The 16,293-nt window shown below is 43.2% G+C and overlaps 1 protein-coding gene across 5 annotated transcripts in view; it reads right to left on the reverse strand.

The window, feature by feature from the left end:
* The window catches only part of TACC2 (transforming acidic coiled-coil containing protein 2), a 119,565-nt gene that overhangs the window by 38,098 nt on the left and 65,174 nt on the right, over positions 1–16,293 (reverse strand). For all 5 annotated transcript variants that reach the window (XM_066190787.1, XM_066190790.1, XM_066190788.1 and 2 more), the window contains exon 6: positions 1,093–1,256. In XM_066190787.1, the coding sequence (XP_066046884.1) occupies positions 1,093–1,256 (164 nt within the window). The remainder of the gene's footprint in view (positions 1–1,092; positions 1,257–16,293) is intronic.

The raw sequence follows: 16,293 nt of genomic DNA on the forward strand, positions 1-16,293 counted from the left end.
CCTGTTCAGCATGCGTGTTCTTTTGTTCTCTGAGCACTTATTTTGTAATCACTGGATTGCCAAAGATTTAAAAAAAGGAAAGAAGATGCAGAATGAGTAACTTTTGCTACAATGACCAGGGAACTCTTAAGAGCAGAAAGGAAAAAGCAGCAGGGTGCCTCAGTTATATACTTTTTATTTTGTGAAATCAGTTTGTAGAAAATCCTTGAAGCTTCTTATAAACCTGTATCATAAATCAAGATCCTAAACAGCACTGCTTAATGAGCAACTCCCAGAAATGCTCTAGGTGGCTTCAGACCTTCGGTGGGATGCTACAACTCTTTTCAAACACAATACAACTGAGCTTTAGACTGCTGGGAGAAATATTATCTGCATACAATTTAGCCAGGTGATCGAGATGACTTGACTTTCAGATGGAAAAAAGACAGCATATACAGGGAATTCAGTCTCAAACTGTTGAGCTGTCATCCGACAACCCAAACAAAGCTATTTTGGGCTAATGGCATGCTTTCTACTCCCTCATATTCCATTACTCAATCTGGAGAACAAAGAAGACTTTTTTGGGGAAAGAATTTCTTTGGGTTTTAAACACAATTCTCCCTTTTTAAAGGTTTTATTTTCCCAGTATGTTACCGATTTTCACATATGTATACCATACATACATTCATATATAACCTTGTGTTCCTTCTATAAAATCAGTATTTTTGTTGTTCTAATGGGCTTTTTGACCACCTCCTGTTTCATTAACACATTTGAAAATGGCATTTTGTTAATTGTCACAGTTAACAGTGCTCACCTGCATCTCACATCTCCTTTTTCTACTCATCTGACTCTCTAAAGATCTTACAAAAAGAAGCTTGGTTCAAAAGGAAGAAAGTTTTTTTCTGGAGAGCTCCTCTTTTCTTTAACATTTTTGAAGTGTTATGGACAGATTCTCCGTCACTTTATTCCAGAAGGCAACTTCTTCCTCTCTGCATGGGTAATTTGCTAATAATCCAGAAGCCAATTCATTAGCATTAATTCCTTGCCTGTGCTTAAAGAAACAGCTCCCTGCACATTCACCTCCCCTCAGCAACATGTCCCACTCATTACCTGTATCTTCCACGGGCAGCTGAGGTTTTATTTCTTGCTCTGCTACGTCTGTAACAACTGCTGCTGCTGCTGCTGCTTCAGGGGGTGGCTGTGGAGGTGAAGGTGGTGCCTTGACAGGTGTGGTGGACTCCGGGGTCTCAAAGGCTTCTTCAGAGTCAGAGCTCCTGGGGAAAATCAAAGCAGAGACTGGTGAGCACAGTGAGGATTCACGATTGCAGGTCAGGCTTGGCAGAGCTGGGCTTCCTCAGCTGGTGGCACACAGCTCAGCTCTCAGGCTACCTCTGTGTTTCCCAAAGGAGATCTGACACTCCAGTATGGTTTCCAGAGCAGGGTGTCACAGCTGTGGTCTTCTCTCTAGACAAGTATTTATGTCGTTTGTGTTACAGAAGTGAACACACACTTGGAAATGAATCCATCCTGCAAAGCCTGCTTTGCAGTGGGAGGGTGGCTCAGCCACACAGACCAACACCCCTGTGCTACTCCTTTGCACAGGCACACCTGAATTAACTAAAAAATATAAATAAAAAGACTCCTCTAGAGAGAATTTCCTAACTTCGTAAAATAAGCCCAAACATCTAAAACAGCACCAAATTTCTTTGTGTGCTCTCAAGGGTGAGAGAGCAGACATGAAGATATCTGAGGTGCAGCAAACTCTTGTGCATCCTCCTCCCATGGAAATACCACATCCCATTTTAGCAGAACCCTTTCCAAACAGACATTGTGACACAAGGTAAGACAGCCTGTAAAAAGCATGGAATCCTGGTATCGTCAATAATCCTTTCATGGCACCATGTACTCACAGGGACACAAAAACATAGGGTTGGTGCCAGCCCAGGAAGGAGACAGCAGCACCCAAACCGGAGTCATTCGAGTGAAACACAAGCTTGAAAGGGAGCAACTCTACAAAATGATGAGTAACATAAACATTAAGTGATGATCTAAACCATTCAAGGGCACACCACTTGCTCTTAGAGGCGTACAGCCGTAAGAAATTGTCCTTCTAGGCCTGGAAACCATAGATCACACTCCTTCTTAAACTGAGCCCAAATTATAAACATTTCATCCTTTGTCTGGGAGCAAGGAATGCAGTAACAACGGTGTCATATTCAATATGCACTCAACATATGTTCAAAATACATTCAACAAGCATTTCTGTTGGTCAGATGCAGTTCTGGACTGTTGGTCTGTAATGAAGTAAATTGAATGCCGCAGTTTGCTAAAGGACAGGACTGATTTGCCTCTTCCCAGGAATCTGTGTTGCCATAAAATGAGAAGCCATTTCATCCCCCAGAAGCACTCCACAAGCCTCCCCAAATCAAGAACTCCTCTCATTTTGCTTGAGTGAGAAGGTAACTCTGAGCTGCCAGACTCTGTTTGGTGTCCTGAGACTTGTGATTATTTCAAGCAGCTCCATGTCAGGAGAAGTACAAATACAGGATTTGCATTCATTTGCCTCAGTCTATCACAGCACAAAGCCTTAGGAGAGCTGGGGAAGAAGGGACCCCAGTGTCACCCCTGACACCTCAAGGAGCACAGTGGTCCCAATTTTCCCTCTCCCTCTTCTCTGAGAATCCCAGAGAGAGCTCCCACCTCATCAGGATACACATCATGACCCTGTGCCAACCAAATCCTGGTTCATCACCTCTACTCCTGAAGCAAAAGGAGTTCTACTAGGTTATAACTTTGGATGTTTGGACATTTTTTTTTTCTCCCCAAACTTACACAGCTCAAACCCACTGTGTCTGGCTTTCCATTCTATCTGCTGTTGCAGCTCCTCAGAAAGCCTTTGCGTCATTTCTTTAACCATCCTCATTCCTCAGGTCACAGAACAGTCAAACTGGAACAGGCACACTGCATCATTTTCAATCTTATCCCTACAAAGATACATCATGTTTGAAGTTCTACATATTTTAAGCTTAAGGAACAGCTGAAAACCAAGGGCTTCTGTAAATAAACCTTCACAATAGGTATTCAACAACAACAATAAAAAAGCTTTCTCCTCCCTCCATGGAGCTGGTTCAGGAAACTTTGAAGAATCAAAGAGAAACAGAGTTGTGTGATATTCCCCCAGTGTCATAAAAATAAACCCAGGAAGTTACCATCTAAACCAACAAAATGAGAAGTAATTCATATCTCTCAGGCTTTCACACAGTTTTTCATTGTGCTGCACTTAATTAATGTTTCACCCTTTACAATTTGAACTGAAAGTCTAGCTCTGTAGTATTCAAACAATAATGTTTAGACTCCTTTTCCCCAAACTGTCTGTACAGCACATGTAACATATACAGTAACTGGAATGGAAAAAAATCCCTCTCTTTTCATGTCCTACTCAAAGGAAGATTTGTTAAACTGCCTTGATGGAGCAGTTCTGTGTCCTCTTCAGTTAAATTATGGACAGAGTTGGTGCCTGTTTATCTACCTTTTAAAGGAGCTCCCTTTGTTTACTCGGTTTCTCCCTTGGATGAATAGGGCATAAGCATTTGAAGTAAACAGAAATACTTGTTCTTTTTTGTTCACTGCATGAGTTTCCACTCTGGAAAACCACTTGAGTCTGTGGACAGACAACTGAGGTGCCTGAACTCCAGAAAAGGGCTTTGTTTTGCTAATATTTAATAATTCCCAAAAGATTCTGATGCAACACTCCTGATTTTCAGCTAGTACAATCAAGTAAGAACTGTCTTAACCATAACTCAGATCCTGATGTGCTTGTTAGGAGAAGCAATTGTGCTCACAAAGAAAATTCTATTTAACAAAGAAACATGAAGGGAAGCTTAATACCAGAAAAACCTTCTTTATCATGGCCTGGGATCTGGGCAAGGGCATAAAGCCTGGAAGTACATTCCAGTAGTATGCTCCAAAGTAAACATGCTTCCTGGAAATATTAAATCTTGTGTTCAGTGTTCCTTAGTGAATTTATGGATGGTCTCTCTTACATGAGTTTTTTTTCAGACTACAGGCCTACATTCAAACAGTAAGAAAAGATTTTCCCAGAACAACAGGACTTTCTGCGAAAAGGAAATTACATCTTTCAGCCAGTTCAACTCACAAGGCCTTTTCTCTGAGAAATTCAGGGAATACACGGAACAAAAAGAAATAATGCTGCTGCTGTACAGTTCCTGGTGCAAAACAAGACTGCCAAACTGTGATTCATCCTGAGGGCTGGCACCAACTCAAAGCTGTACAAGGAGCAGCCGCCACGGGTCCAGCTGCGGGCAGGTTCTCAGCAAAGGAAGAGTCTTGTACCATCTAGAATATGATTCTGAAGCTCCAGCCAAGGATGAAGCCAAGAGCAGAGTATGAGCCTGAAGGACGAGTTGTGGGGCAGCGATGAAGTGGGAGCTACAGAAAGGAGAACACATTTATGGATCTGTTTAGCCAGCCTGGGAAATTAGTGGGAGCTTCCTTTCATGACATGTAATACATATCTTTCCATCTGTATCCTTCGGATTTTGTATGTAACAGGCAAAAAATTATAGACTGTAGAAGTCACAAAACATTCTTTCAGTCGGTCTCTTTCATGTCCCTTCTTGAAAGGCAGCGGTAAACAGTAAATACAGCACATACAGATGGGGTTCCGCAGCAGGGGAGAACAGGGAAATCCAAGAATCACACTAGACCAACCAAATCTGGCAACACTGCATCAACTTGTGGAGCCTGAGCACTCCCACTCTCATCTGGGAAGTCTGAGCTCTTGCCCAGCTTGTTCCATAAATCTCTGGAGGAAATACTGAAGGCAGTCACCAGGGCTGACCTCTCCTCTTCACCTCTGGCCGTGTGGAAACCCAGCCTCATAAGTTACATTACCTCTTCTTTATAAACCACAGGTTCTTACAATTTAAATCCTCCCTGATTTCAGAATGAAAAATGGCCTTTTTGTCAGTGTAGCTGGAAAGCAGTCAGGAAGCAAGATTGAGATCTCCCCGTTCCCCTGCCTCTCCTGGCTGCCTGTCCTCAGACTTAGCCCCTGGAGTGAGGGAGGTCACCCCAGTTGCCACCCGGAAACCCAATTCATTAAAAAGTAGCTTTCAACAGAGCTGTGGCCTTGGGCCGTGGTGGGAACGCTGCCATCGGCCTCGGCTTCCTCCAATATTTACACTGCAGCAGCACCACCGTGCTCCCTGGTTTCATTTCATAGCAAGGAAAGAGAATAAAAAAGAGACTTAAAAGCAGGACTTTGACATGAGGACTGAGCTCAGCAGCACCACCTCCTACGGAGGCACTCAAGGGAGCAAAACTGGAACTGGACTGTCCCCACGGGAGCTTCTGTAGAGTTATCTCATTTAATGTTAAATCTATAGAGAATTTTTATTTAGTGTATAGCCTACTCTGGGAAAAAAGACAAACAAAAATGACTGACCACTTTATGGAGTACTGATCTATTGATGTGCAATATGAACAATCTGGCAAGGTAATGGGAGGTGATATTATGAATTTTTGAAGCCAGGAATTGGAGCTGCATTTCTGAGAAGTGCTGCCTGTGTTGGGACTGGGGAGAGGGGGATGGAGCCAAAGGAGCTGCTCTCTCTGAGCCAGGGTTGTGGAATCACAGGTAACAAGGCTGGCTTGAGGGGGATCTGCTCCACAAAAGCTGAAGTGAAGAGCTTTCAATCTGTACATTTCCTTCCAAACTTTGCACTTAGGAAAAAGTATGGTTTATTTCCCTAATTAGTGGAACATGTCCTGGATTAATTGAGGTCTCTCCTACCTGTCAGCAGTATCACTGGTGCCCTGCCAGCACTCCATAAACTCAGCCTTCTCTCTGCTACTCAAAAAACTCTGTTCACCAATTGTTTTGTCTCTATATTTTATTGACATAAGAACTTCATTCTCATGGTGTGTTTTGAAATAGGACATATTGGGAGGAAATAAACCAGGCAATCTTACAACACACACACAACAACAAAACCAAACTGTGCTCCACTGCCACCCAAGAGTGCTCGGAGGGTGATTCAATGAAAGCAAGGACTGCAGAGGTTCATTGGAGAGCTGCTGTTGGCAGATTGCCCTCTGACTGTACATTTGGAGGTGTACAGAGAAACTGAGCACTCAGAAGATGAGCAATTCTTCCCTGATCAGTTTTAACTGGTAGTAACTCTTACAGTCTTTTCCTGAGGTACAGCTGGACTCCCTGAGATGGAGGAGACAGCAATGGGTGTTTTGTCTTCTTTTTTTCCCATCTCATCTTTAGATCACACGTTCTTTACACCCGGCTAGAGCTGCAGCTCAAGGGGAAAATGTCTGTCCAAGTACATTCATCGCCTCTAGGAAATGTAAACCCACATTAAAGTCCTCTGCAGACCTGTTTCCCTGAGCCTGAGGACTCAAACAAGGAATCTGCCACCAGGGGATCATCACACAGTGTTCAGGTCCTGTACGAGGTACTGGCAGGGATGTGAGGCAAACACAGAGTCCAAGGCCGTGGCATGAAGGACCCAAATGAGCAAACACCGCAGTGCTAATGCAAAAGCACCATCTGTGGTAAGACCTAAAGGAAACAGATTCCATCAGGCCTGGCCCTCCAAAGCATTTGCAGCTGTTATATCATAAATTTAAGGTATAAATTTCACATGAGTATTTACTGAACAATTTATCATGCACCATGAGAGGAAACTCAATCAGAGAGAAAAGGAGAAAAAAAAAAAACAACCTAACCAACTTTTTAGATTGTTCAATTTAGTACAGAAGATTAATTTTGGCTTTCATTCTTGGTATCTCCCACTGGGAGATGAGCTGGAAATAAAAAGGAGGAATGAGTTCTGTAGTTTCACCTCCATCGATCATTTTCAGAGATGATCCTCATAAAGCCTGCATGAATAATTCAGGTGTGGTTTACTGATGAGCCCAGAACCAAGGATATAGGAGTGGCTGTATCCTTCTGAGGTCAATCTGGTTGTGGGTTACTTGAGCAGGCACTTCTACTGCAGTGGCAAGGGCCACACAGGCTGACAGATTTGGAAAGACACTCAGTAACTCCAAGCTTTAGAGTTTCTAAAGCCAGAGAGACAAGGCAATCAGAGATATGCATTAATTTCAGTCAAAGCTCATTCACTGTAAAAATCTGATAAAACCTTTTCAGGTTTCCAGGTGTCACTTTCAATAGTTGAACTGATTTTCTCTTGAAAATCCCCCAAACCCAAGTAAGCTACAACAAAAAAAGAACACTGAAACAGGATGTTCCAGCAATACATCTCCCCAGATGAAGATCAATCCTGCTCTCAACTCTGCCTCTGAACTGCTGCACATACACAGAATCATAAAATAGTTTGGGGGTTGGAAGGGACCTTTGAAGTTCATTGAGTTCAAGTGTTCTTGGTCACTTCAGTTCAAGTCGGCCTTATCCACTCAGGCTGGAACCTGTAAACAGCTTGAACAGCTTCTTCTTGTAAATGTATGCAGAGTCCTGAGAGGGAAAATGACTGCCCATTCCATTTGACATTTGAGGGCTTTTTCCTTTTGTTTATACAGAATTAAATAACTGACAATCTCTCATCATTCATATTGTGGTATCACTTGTGGTACAGTTACACAAATCTAATACAGAGACACATACAGTTTTTCCTCTTTTTTTTTTTTCTTCAGACTCTTACAAATACAGCCCTGTATCATAATTCAAAATCATCAGGAGAGTCCAAATGGTAATTCCTTTCCTGGAGATCAAGTTACCACTTCAGGCCAGCAGCCATTAGCTGACCCAAGGGCCCACTCATCAGGACCAAGAATGTTCTACAGCTACAGCAAAAGGTCATTTTCTTAATCCCCGCACTAGGTTAGGATAATATCAAAGATATGCCAACTTTCTATATTGTGATTTTTACATAATATTTGCCTACACAGTGACTTCCAGCTAACATGACATCCCCCAATAATTAACTTCTTTCAACATGATGATTGTTGGCTATTACATGTTTTGAATGTGAAACATCCCTACAGATTTTAATTTTGATATTAAATTTGTACAGCAACCCACAGAAAACAGAGAAGCAATGGTGGAGTTATCTGGTTATTTTAGGTATTAATATTTGGCATCGACCAAACTGGAATTAGTCTGCCAATCAAACCTAGCAGCCACAGATGTGCTGAATACATGGTTTTAGAAAACAATGCAAATATCTGTGGTGAGTGACATAAACCTCACAAACTTTCTATTATGCTCTAGAGGCATAAACCTCACAAACTATTTCCCTTTCTCTAATAAAACATATCTCTGAAATTACAGGGTGATTCAAAAGAAATCAGTGCCCTCTCTGGGGGCTGGAACAGATGATCTCCAGAGGCCCCTTCCAACTCCAACCACTCTGATTCTGCGAAAACCTTTTGCCCAGAGAAGAGCAAAGGCAGTAACCTCAACCTGCTGGAGCTGAAAGATGGGTGACACTCCAGGGACCATGGAAAGCCAACAGTCCTGCTGCCTCCGCCCCCTGGGGAATGTCCGCAGTGCTGGATTCGATGCTCGCATTGAGTCAGGAGCTGGGGGAGGTACCAACATGTCACTTACATGTCACCACGCTCCATTTACAAGACAGTTCCTTTAGGGGCACATTTCTGACCATTAACTATTAATGGACCTCTCTCACAGTATTGTAGGGCAAAAGTGACAAGATCATCCATCCTAGGATTAAATAAATTCACAAGAAACCCATGCTGTGAGGAGACCAACCACAAAAGGGGTCACAAGAAGATGATTTTGGGAAGGAAACAGATCACCAAGCTTTCCTTCAGCTCACATCCTGCTCCCACAGGAGCGACACCATTGTCCCACAGGAACATTATTACTCATGTGCACACACAGGATGAGAACAAAGCCTTGAGAATATAATAAAATTCTGTTTGGTACCTGCAAGGTGGACAGAGGAAAACCACAGGGTACTAGTCGCTGAGGGTCTGCTCCACTGATGTGCAAAATGCCCCAGACCACTGACCAGAAGTCAGTGGGAATTCAGAGATTCCTAGTGCTGAGTCTGCAATAAGTAAGTGCATCACCTTACAGGGGAATCCTTCAGTCTGCCAGCTGGTGTGTATGGCACATGTACAGAATATATATGTGCACAAAAAAGGCAATCACACCTTGTGCTACTCACCTGCAACACTCGTGCCATATTCTACAGGTTTCTGCCTTGCAAAGGCTGACCACCAAAACAAAGCCATAATTTCATCACAGGATTATTTCAGTTTAAACAATAACACTGGAGAATAATTTTAGTCCTGCTTTGTAACAGTCACTGCTGCTGAGTCACCAGATCTCTTTTATTTTTACTTTAAAACTGGATGTGGCTCAATGAAAGGTACAACTCCAGCTTCTTTAATCACAGCAATTTCAAATGACTTTATGGAAGAAATCCATGAACTGGGATGAGGTTAATTTCCTTGGTATCTTCATTCTTTATCTTGCTATCTTTCTGATGCACCAAAACACTAATTAAAAACAATACTGTAGGACAGAGAAAGCGAGGGTCATTTTTTGAAAAAGGTTTTCGTAAAAGAACACAATCAAAGCTGGAAGGTTTGCAGAGAAATCATGTTTTCCATTCAGAGTAATATTCCATAAAATCATCTGCAGTTCCTTCCTCAGCAGAGGCTTTCTGCTCAACCCAAAAGCAGGATAACATCACGTGTTCATTTTATGGCCTGAGCTATGAAGCAGCAGAGAAGCATCCTTTGCAATTCTCACTTAAAAACAGAATGCAATTCTCACTTAGAGTGTCAAATAAATCCCATTCCACCGAAACGGCAACTGCACAAGAGCTCATATTGACAGGGATGTGTGCAGAAAGCAGGGCAGAAGCTCCTCTCCAGAGGAAGATTTTAATATTATTTCAGCATAAATATTCCTACAGAAAACACGGCTCCCCAGAAAAACAACCACCATTACAACAAAGGTGGCACTTGCCAGCCCACAAGGATGTGCTGTGAGAGGCACAAGGTTGAATTTTGAGGATGTGAGGGGAAAGGTGATCCTGCAGCCATTCCCCTGCCCTGAGCAGTTCTGTGCCTCCCCTCAAATCCTCTGCTGCCCCAGAGCACCTCAGAGAGCTCAGCTGAGCTGTCAGTGATTGACAGCAGGGTAAATCTGGTGTGAATGGGTGAATATGGTCACACACTGCTGCTGAGCTGATGCCACTGAGCCGCTTCCCAGCTCTTCCAGCAATGGGGCTTCCAAGCTGAAGTCCTGGGATAACTCCCTGTCTGAGCTCAGAGACAACAATCTGGGTTTTCTTTTTTCACCCAGGTGAAATAACAGAAATAAAATGCCGTGGCTTCCCCTTTCGGATCGTTATGTGGGACTTCAGCAAGGGAAAGTAATACCTTGTGTGTTATCCAAGCCACACGGATCAGTTCGGAAATGTGTCTTCTGTAACAGATTGCAAAAAGAAAACGATGAATACCTTAAACATTAATCACTTGCTATTAAAAGGCCCGGTTTTCCTCACAGGATGTCTATATTTAGAGAACACGATCAGAACTGCAGTGGAGGAGAACTAAAAGGGCATGATCATCTCAAAAATAATGTCGAATTTCGAATTTAGCCTATTGTCTTATAAACAATCTTCCTACCATAACTGAAATGGGAAGAAGGAATTATTTTTTCCTGCTTCTTCTCCTTGTTTATTCAGCAATATTGAGCACATTTTGTGCAGAAGCCAAATTCCCACTCCCCCAACAAAAGCCATTTCCTGCTTTCACACAGCAATGCTAGAGAAATCTCTCAAGCTGTGGGAAACCACATCTAAAGGAAAAAAGACTGCGGGATATAACATGGCACACTTACAGCAGCACTTCAATCTACTTAAATCATTTTTCTAGCTGATTAGCAAGAAGTTCCCCATATTGCTTTAAATCATGTTACATTTTTTCTTTTTATTGCTTTTCCTGAGATCTAGCAGGGTATGTTTTTCAACACCACTGATATAAATGAAAAATAAAACAATTCCCCATCCTTTCTGGCCAGCCTGCTTTCTCTTCTACTGGCTTCAGCCTGAATAATGAAAATATCCACGCCACAGAAACAGGAGTCAGAATTGAAATTTTTTTTTAAATCCCTATGCTCTTCTCAGGCAGATGCTTTATTCTCAGAGGTACAACAGGAAAAAGCAATTTAATTAAAAGCACTCTTCTTCAGACATCACAACTGCAAGTATACTAACACGTCCCTGAATCACCAGAGGCTGCTTAATATTCAACCACAGAAATCTTTTAAGAAAGATGCAGGTTACCCCAATATCAAAGGTTAAAACAATAGTTAAAACAAATATAACCAGTTAAAGCATAATAATCCCAGCCAGTGATGCACTTTGCTCACCCTAGTGGGTTAGGGATTGGTGTTTGAATCAGTGGTTGATGTCCAAATATTTAACACCCCTGGCAGGTATTTTTCCTCTTCTTTTTGTCCCAAGGTCTAACATTTTAATCCAGGAAACATCATTGTGTGAACTGTCCCCTCATGAAGAAGCATCCTGTGCTCCTGCTACACAGCATGACCAATGGGAAATGGATCAATAATTCACTGGGAGCCAGAGCCACAGGTTCACAGTGGCTTTGTTTACTGGGACCAGCTTTTAAATGTGACAAGGCCCTGCAGAGCCACATCTCAGCTCTGCCACACAGCCCCAAAGCAGTGGCTGTGAAGCACGAGGATGAATTCGTGACATCCCATTCCTGAGGACTGGCTAATCCTGGGAGCACAGAGATGGCTGGAAATACTGAGGTGTGGAATAAGGCCGTGCTCCTGTAACGCCTGTGGATGGCCCTTCCTTCCAGAAAGGAGCAAGGATTACACGGGGGTGGAGAAGAGAGGCAGGGAGAACCTTCACTAAAAAGCAAAGAGAGGAGGAGAGACCCTCTGCCTTCAACCTGCTCCACATTCTGCCTTTTGGCCCCTGTACAACCTCCCTAAAGAACTTTGCAAGATCCTCTCTAACCCTCATTCCTCTACTTCAACGCGTAAAGCACCTGCATGGACAGAAACATGGCCAGCGAGCAGTAGGAGCAACGAAAACAACAACAACAAAAATGTCAACCTCTTAACAACAAAATCTCTGCTTGGGCTCCACTCATTCCACTTCCTGCCTCGAGTGGGTGAGATCCCTCTGCTGCTGCCCTGGAAGGTTTCCCACTGCTTTCATTCACCTCTCCACGGGCACACTCGGTGCTGCTCTGGCTCCCAGGGAAACCTTCCCATCCCTTCCTGTAGGTGCTGTGGGAATGCCTGGCTCAGGAAGCGCTGACTCAGAGAGTGATGAAAAGATCAAGTCCCTGATCTCCAGTGGCATTTCACCAGCTGGCACCCAGCTGGACTGCCCACAGCTCAGCCAGGTGAGGAGCAGGATGCTGGACCTTCCCTTCCCAAGCTCCAGCCCGGGTCCTGCATGTGGGACTTAAACCAAGGGATCTGAATTCCTTGCTCATCTTTCCTCCCCTTTAGCAACCCAACCCTTTTCCCAGCACAATGCTGGACTCATTTCTAAGGTGAGCAATGGGCTGTTATTAACAAGACCAATAAATGCAGGTTTTCATGCTGAAGGAAACCAAAGCACTAAAGGAGCAGGAGTTTATGTGATTGCAACGGTACCTTGTGTCAGATACAACCTGGTTTACATTAGGCCCCACAAAACACCTGCTTTTGTTTAGGAAAACCATATTGTGTAAATTTGGACGTAACTCTGAGGATTCCAATTAATCAAAATCAAATAAGCTTAAAATGGAAAGACACAAATTTTCTCAAAGTTTACATATTTGTCCCAACAGAATGAATAGCTCAAGTTCTTCTTCTGGAAGAGGTTTCCCAAGCATCCATTCAGTCCCTAAATCATTCCTTGCAGCAGAGGGAGAGGAGCCGTAACAAACAATGCTGCAGGGCAGCAACAAACAAGGAGAGCTCTACAATTCTCCCGAGGTCTGTCTCAGCCATATCCACGGTTGCTTCAACCAAAATTCAATTCACGTGCAAACTCCAATTTGGTTTCCAGAGCCAAGGAAGGATCTTACTATCTTGTCTAGTGTCACCATCAATGAAAGCTCTCAGGCCAAACTTGCCTTACAGGAAAATTTAAGGCTGCGGTGGAAAAAGGAAACTAATTCAATTTTTTTCCCATTAAGCTGGTTCTAATGGGAATACAAAACATGATATCCACAGCCTGCTCCTAAATTCAGATGGCTGCTTCAGAGCATTTAAGGATCTGAAGAGAAATAACACTTTTCTTTTCTTAGCCTTTTCCATAGTAAAAAATACATTTGCTTGTTTGCTTCTTAGAGCAAACCCACCCACTTTCTCCAACATAATGCAAACTGCACTGAATTTCTAGCTGTAATTGCAACTCTGCCTCTTGCCACTCAAAAGCCTGTTTACCTGGACTACATAAGAAGCTTGGTACACAGCTAAATCCTTACAAAGCATCAGACATGGGTAAGGAAGTGGTATCCAAGACATAAGCAAATACAAAAACTATATGTGTATGGTCTTAAAACAAAGGAAATGTGCTTGTAAGAGACAGAACTTCTTTTCTGGGTGCTGTAATCATGTTAGAGAAACATTAAAAGCACCCAGACTATCACCTTGTGAAACACACAGCGCTGAAGAGCATCTTTGATTTAAATCTAACAATCAGTTCCTCTGACTGCTGGGTCAAGGCAAGCGAAAAAGCAAAAAAAGCAAACAGAGCCAGGGAAGCAGCTCTGCTGGTAAATGACAGCCACAACATGCATGTGCAGGAAATGCCTTTTCATTCATGTTTTTACTGCCTCACATCGGTTTGTATTTTCCAATTTGCCTGCGTGTCATAATACATAATAGATGACAGCAGCTCCATTACACATGGCACGGGGCACCCCAGTCTGTGTGGAGAGCTTTAGAGCACACATGGCTTTGCCAGACGTGTGCTGTGCCTGGTTAATAGAGGGCTGAGGGAGGCTGGGGTCTTTTCATTCTGTTTTCAAGTCTAAACGTGACCTGCCTACTTCCAGTGACAGAAGAAGTGGTTGATGTAACCACCTCTCATATCAAAGGGAGGGCTGTCATTGACTTCAGAGATGAGATCCTTTGGGCTCAAATAAGGGAGGCTGGAATGAAAGACAGGGAAGCTTGACTGAAGAATCTCCTCGTTACTTCTGGTACATCTTAAGTAAAACATCCCCAAGGCTTCCAGCAATTCACCCTTTTTAGCAGCCAAGCCCAGCAGATAGAGCATCCTCTAATTACTGATGGGGATGCTCACTGAAGGCTGTCAGTAAGAGGAAGAAGAAAAACAAATTTATGTTTCTACATAATAAGCTGACAATAGGCAGAACTGTCTGTCAAGGGATTAACTCAGGCTAAATATCAATTCAGTAACAGCAGCTTCCCCTCCTCCCAAGACCCAAATTCTTTCAATATTTTCTAATTTTGTATCTAGATATCTAGATAAATACCACTCTTCCATATATATATATTTATTTGGACCGTTTTTCCTATGTATTGCATGTATTTCCATGCAATACTGTGCAAATATTTCACCAGACTAATTTCTTTCAAACTTTTAAGGACCACACAATGGATTCTTCCAAGTTTGGGAGACTGAAAAATAAAAAACAATGTGGTGGCAAGAAGGGCGGGTTTTTTACACATATGGAGTGATAACTTTTATAAACACATGTGTATACAGACCCTTACACAAAGAAAACTGCTCACGTCTCCTGTGCAGAAGGCTGAGACTATCCAGTTTAAATTTTTGTGAGTCTCTCCAGTAACCAACAAACAAAAGACCACGGAGCAGAAGAAATATTGAAAAACAACCCACTGGGACACCAACGTCTTGGCCTGCTACCAATGATCAGTGACATTCAATTTCTTTCTTGGAGCCTGCTCCAGCTCCCACTGAAGTCAGTGGGCATTTCACTATCAACTTCAGTGGGAGCTGGCTCAGGCTTCAGTCATTTTCCTCTTGGATTGGCAAGGGATGCAAACGTTAGAGACGCAGCACGTAGAGCTCCTGATGGGAGGAAATAACACATCAGCAGCCCTTTGGCTGATCAAGAAATGGGCACTGAATGTAAATCCTGCCCAGTTGCTGCAAGGACAGCAAACCATAATGCAAGCAGAAGAACAAGGTGTGGTTTGTGCTCAGGAGAAAGAGCACAATTTTTTTTTTCCCCCTTAAAAAAAAATACGGTTCAGGGATGACAAGTGCCTAAGAGCTCCCAGCATTTAAAACCCTAGCAACATTTCCAGTTTGATAATACTTAAAAAAACATTACCAGGAGATAGAAATATATTGCTCTAGCAAATCAAAGCACTAAAGATGAAGGCGGTAGCGCTTGGCAAGCTGATTTCTGAGCAGGGCAGCACTGGCATCTCAGACAGCGCACACAAGGCCGCCAGTCACCAGATGTGTGTGTGCACCCAACAAACCCCGGCACGCTGAACACCATCTCACTATCACCGGCTTTTATTCCAGCAGAGCCCACTGCTATTATCTGATGGAAACGTGCCCCCGATTGAGCTCAGCCTGTGACCACCAGGGTGCCTGCTGCGATTTGCAAAGCACATGACAGCGCTCATAACGTCAGCAGCGAGGTCTGAGCCACCCCACTTTCATCTGCAGTTAACTTTTATTGTCAGGGGCTTCCCTTGGGCTTTCCCTTTTTTATCACTCCAAATTGACTTTTCTTTTTTCTTTAAACAAAAGGGCAATTGTCTGCTGCCAGTGAGTGCTAACAATCCACAATGAGCAACAGAACACCCCGGGCTGTCAGTACCAATAGTGGGTTTATTGCAAATACTTTTATCTTGGCTGAAACAAATTTACATTAAAATTGGGGATTTGGCATCGGCATGCAAAAAGGGCATATTTAATCATAAATATACTCTAAAATCTTAACCTAGACTCCTTTTCAGCACGGATTCTAACACCAATTTATTTCTACAACTTTCCCTAGTGTTTAATCAAGAAGTCCACCATAGGATACTTTGGAGGAACTCCTAAAACAGCAGCTGTTTAAGGAATTTATTTGCCTGTGGAGTTTCAGTAATGATTCCTGACTGACACCCCCCTAACTCTACTGAGCTCAGGGCAGCCAAACCCAACCCTGCCCTGCCTCTGCGGGGCAGCTCTCCTTAGGGCAATCAGCCTCTGCTGATGGCAGAAATGATGACTTCAGGGATGCTGGAACTGCGTGGGCAGCTGCCCAACACTTCCCTGGGACATGGCCAGATGTTTCTGCCTCTGAGCC

This window comes from Chamaea fasciata, unplaced genomic scaffold (assembly GCF_029207755.1).
Source record: "Chamaea fasciata isolate MVZ Bird 193981 ecotype frontalis unplaced genomic scaffold, bChaFas1.0.hap1 SCAF_9, whole genome shotgun sequence".
NCBI classification, from domain to species: Eukaryota; Metazoa; Chordata; class Aves; order Passeriformes; family Sylviidae; genus Chamaea; species Chamaea fasciata.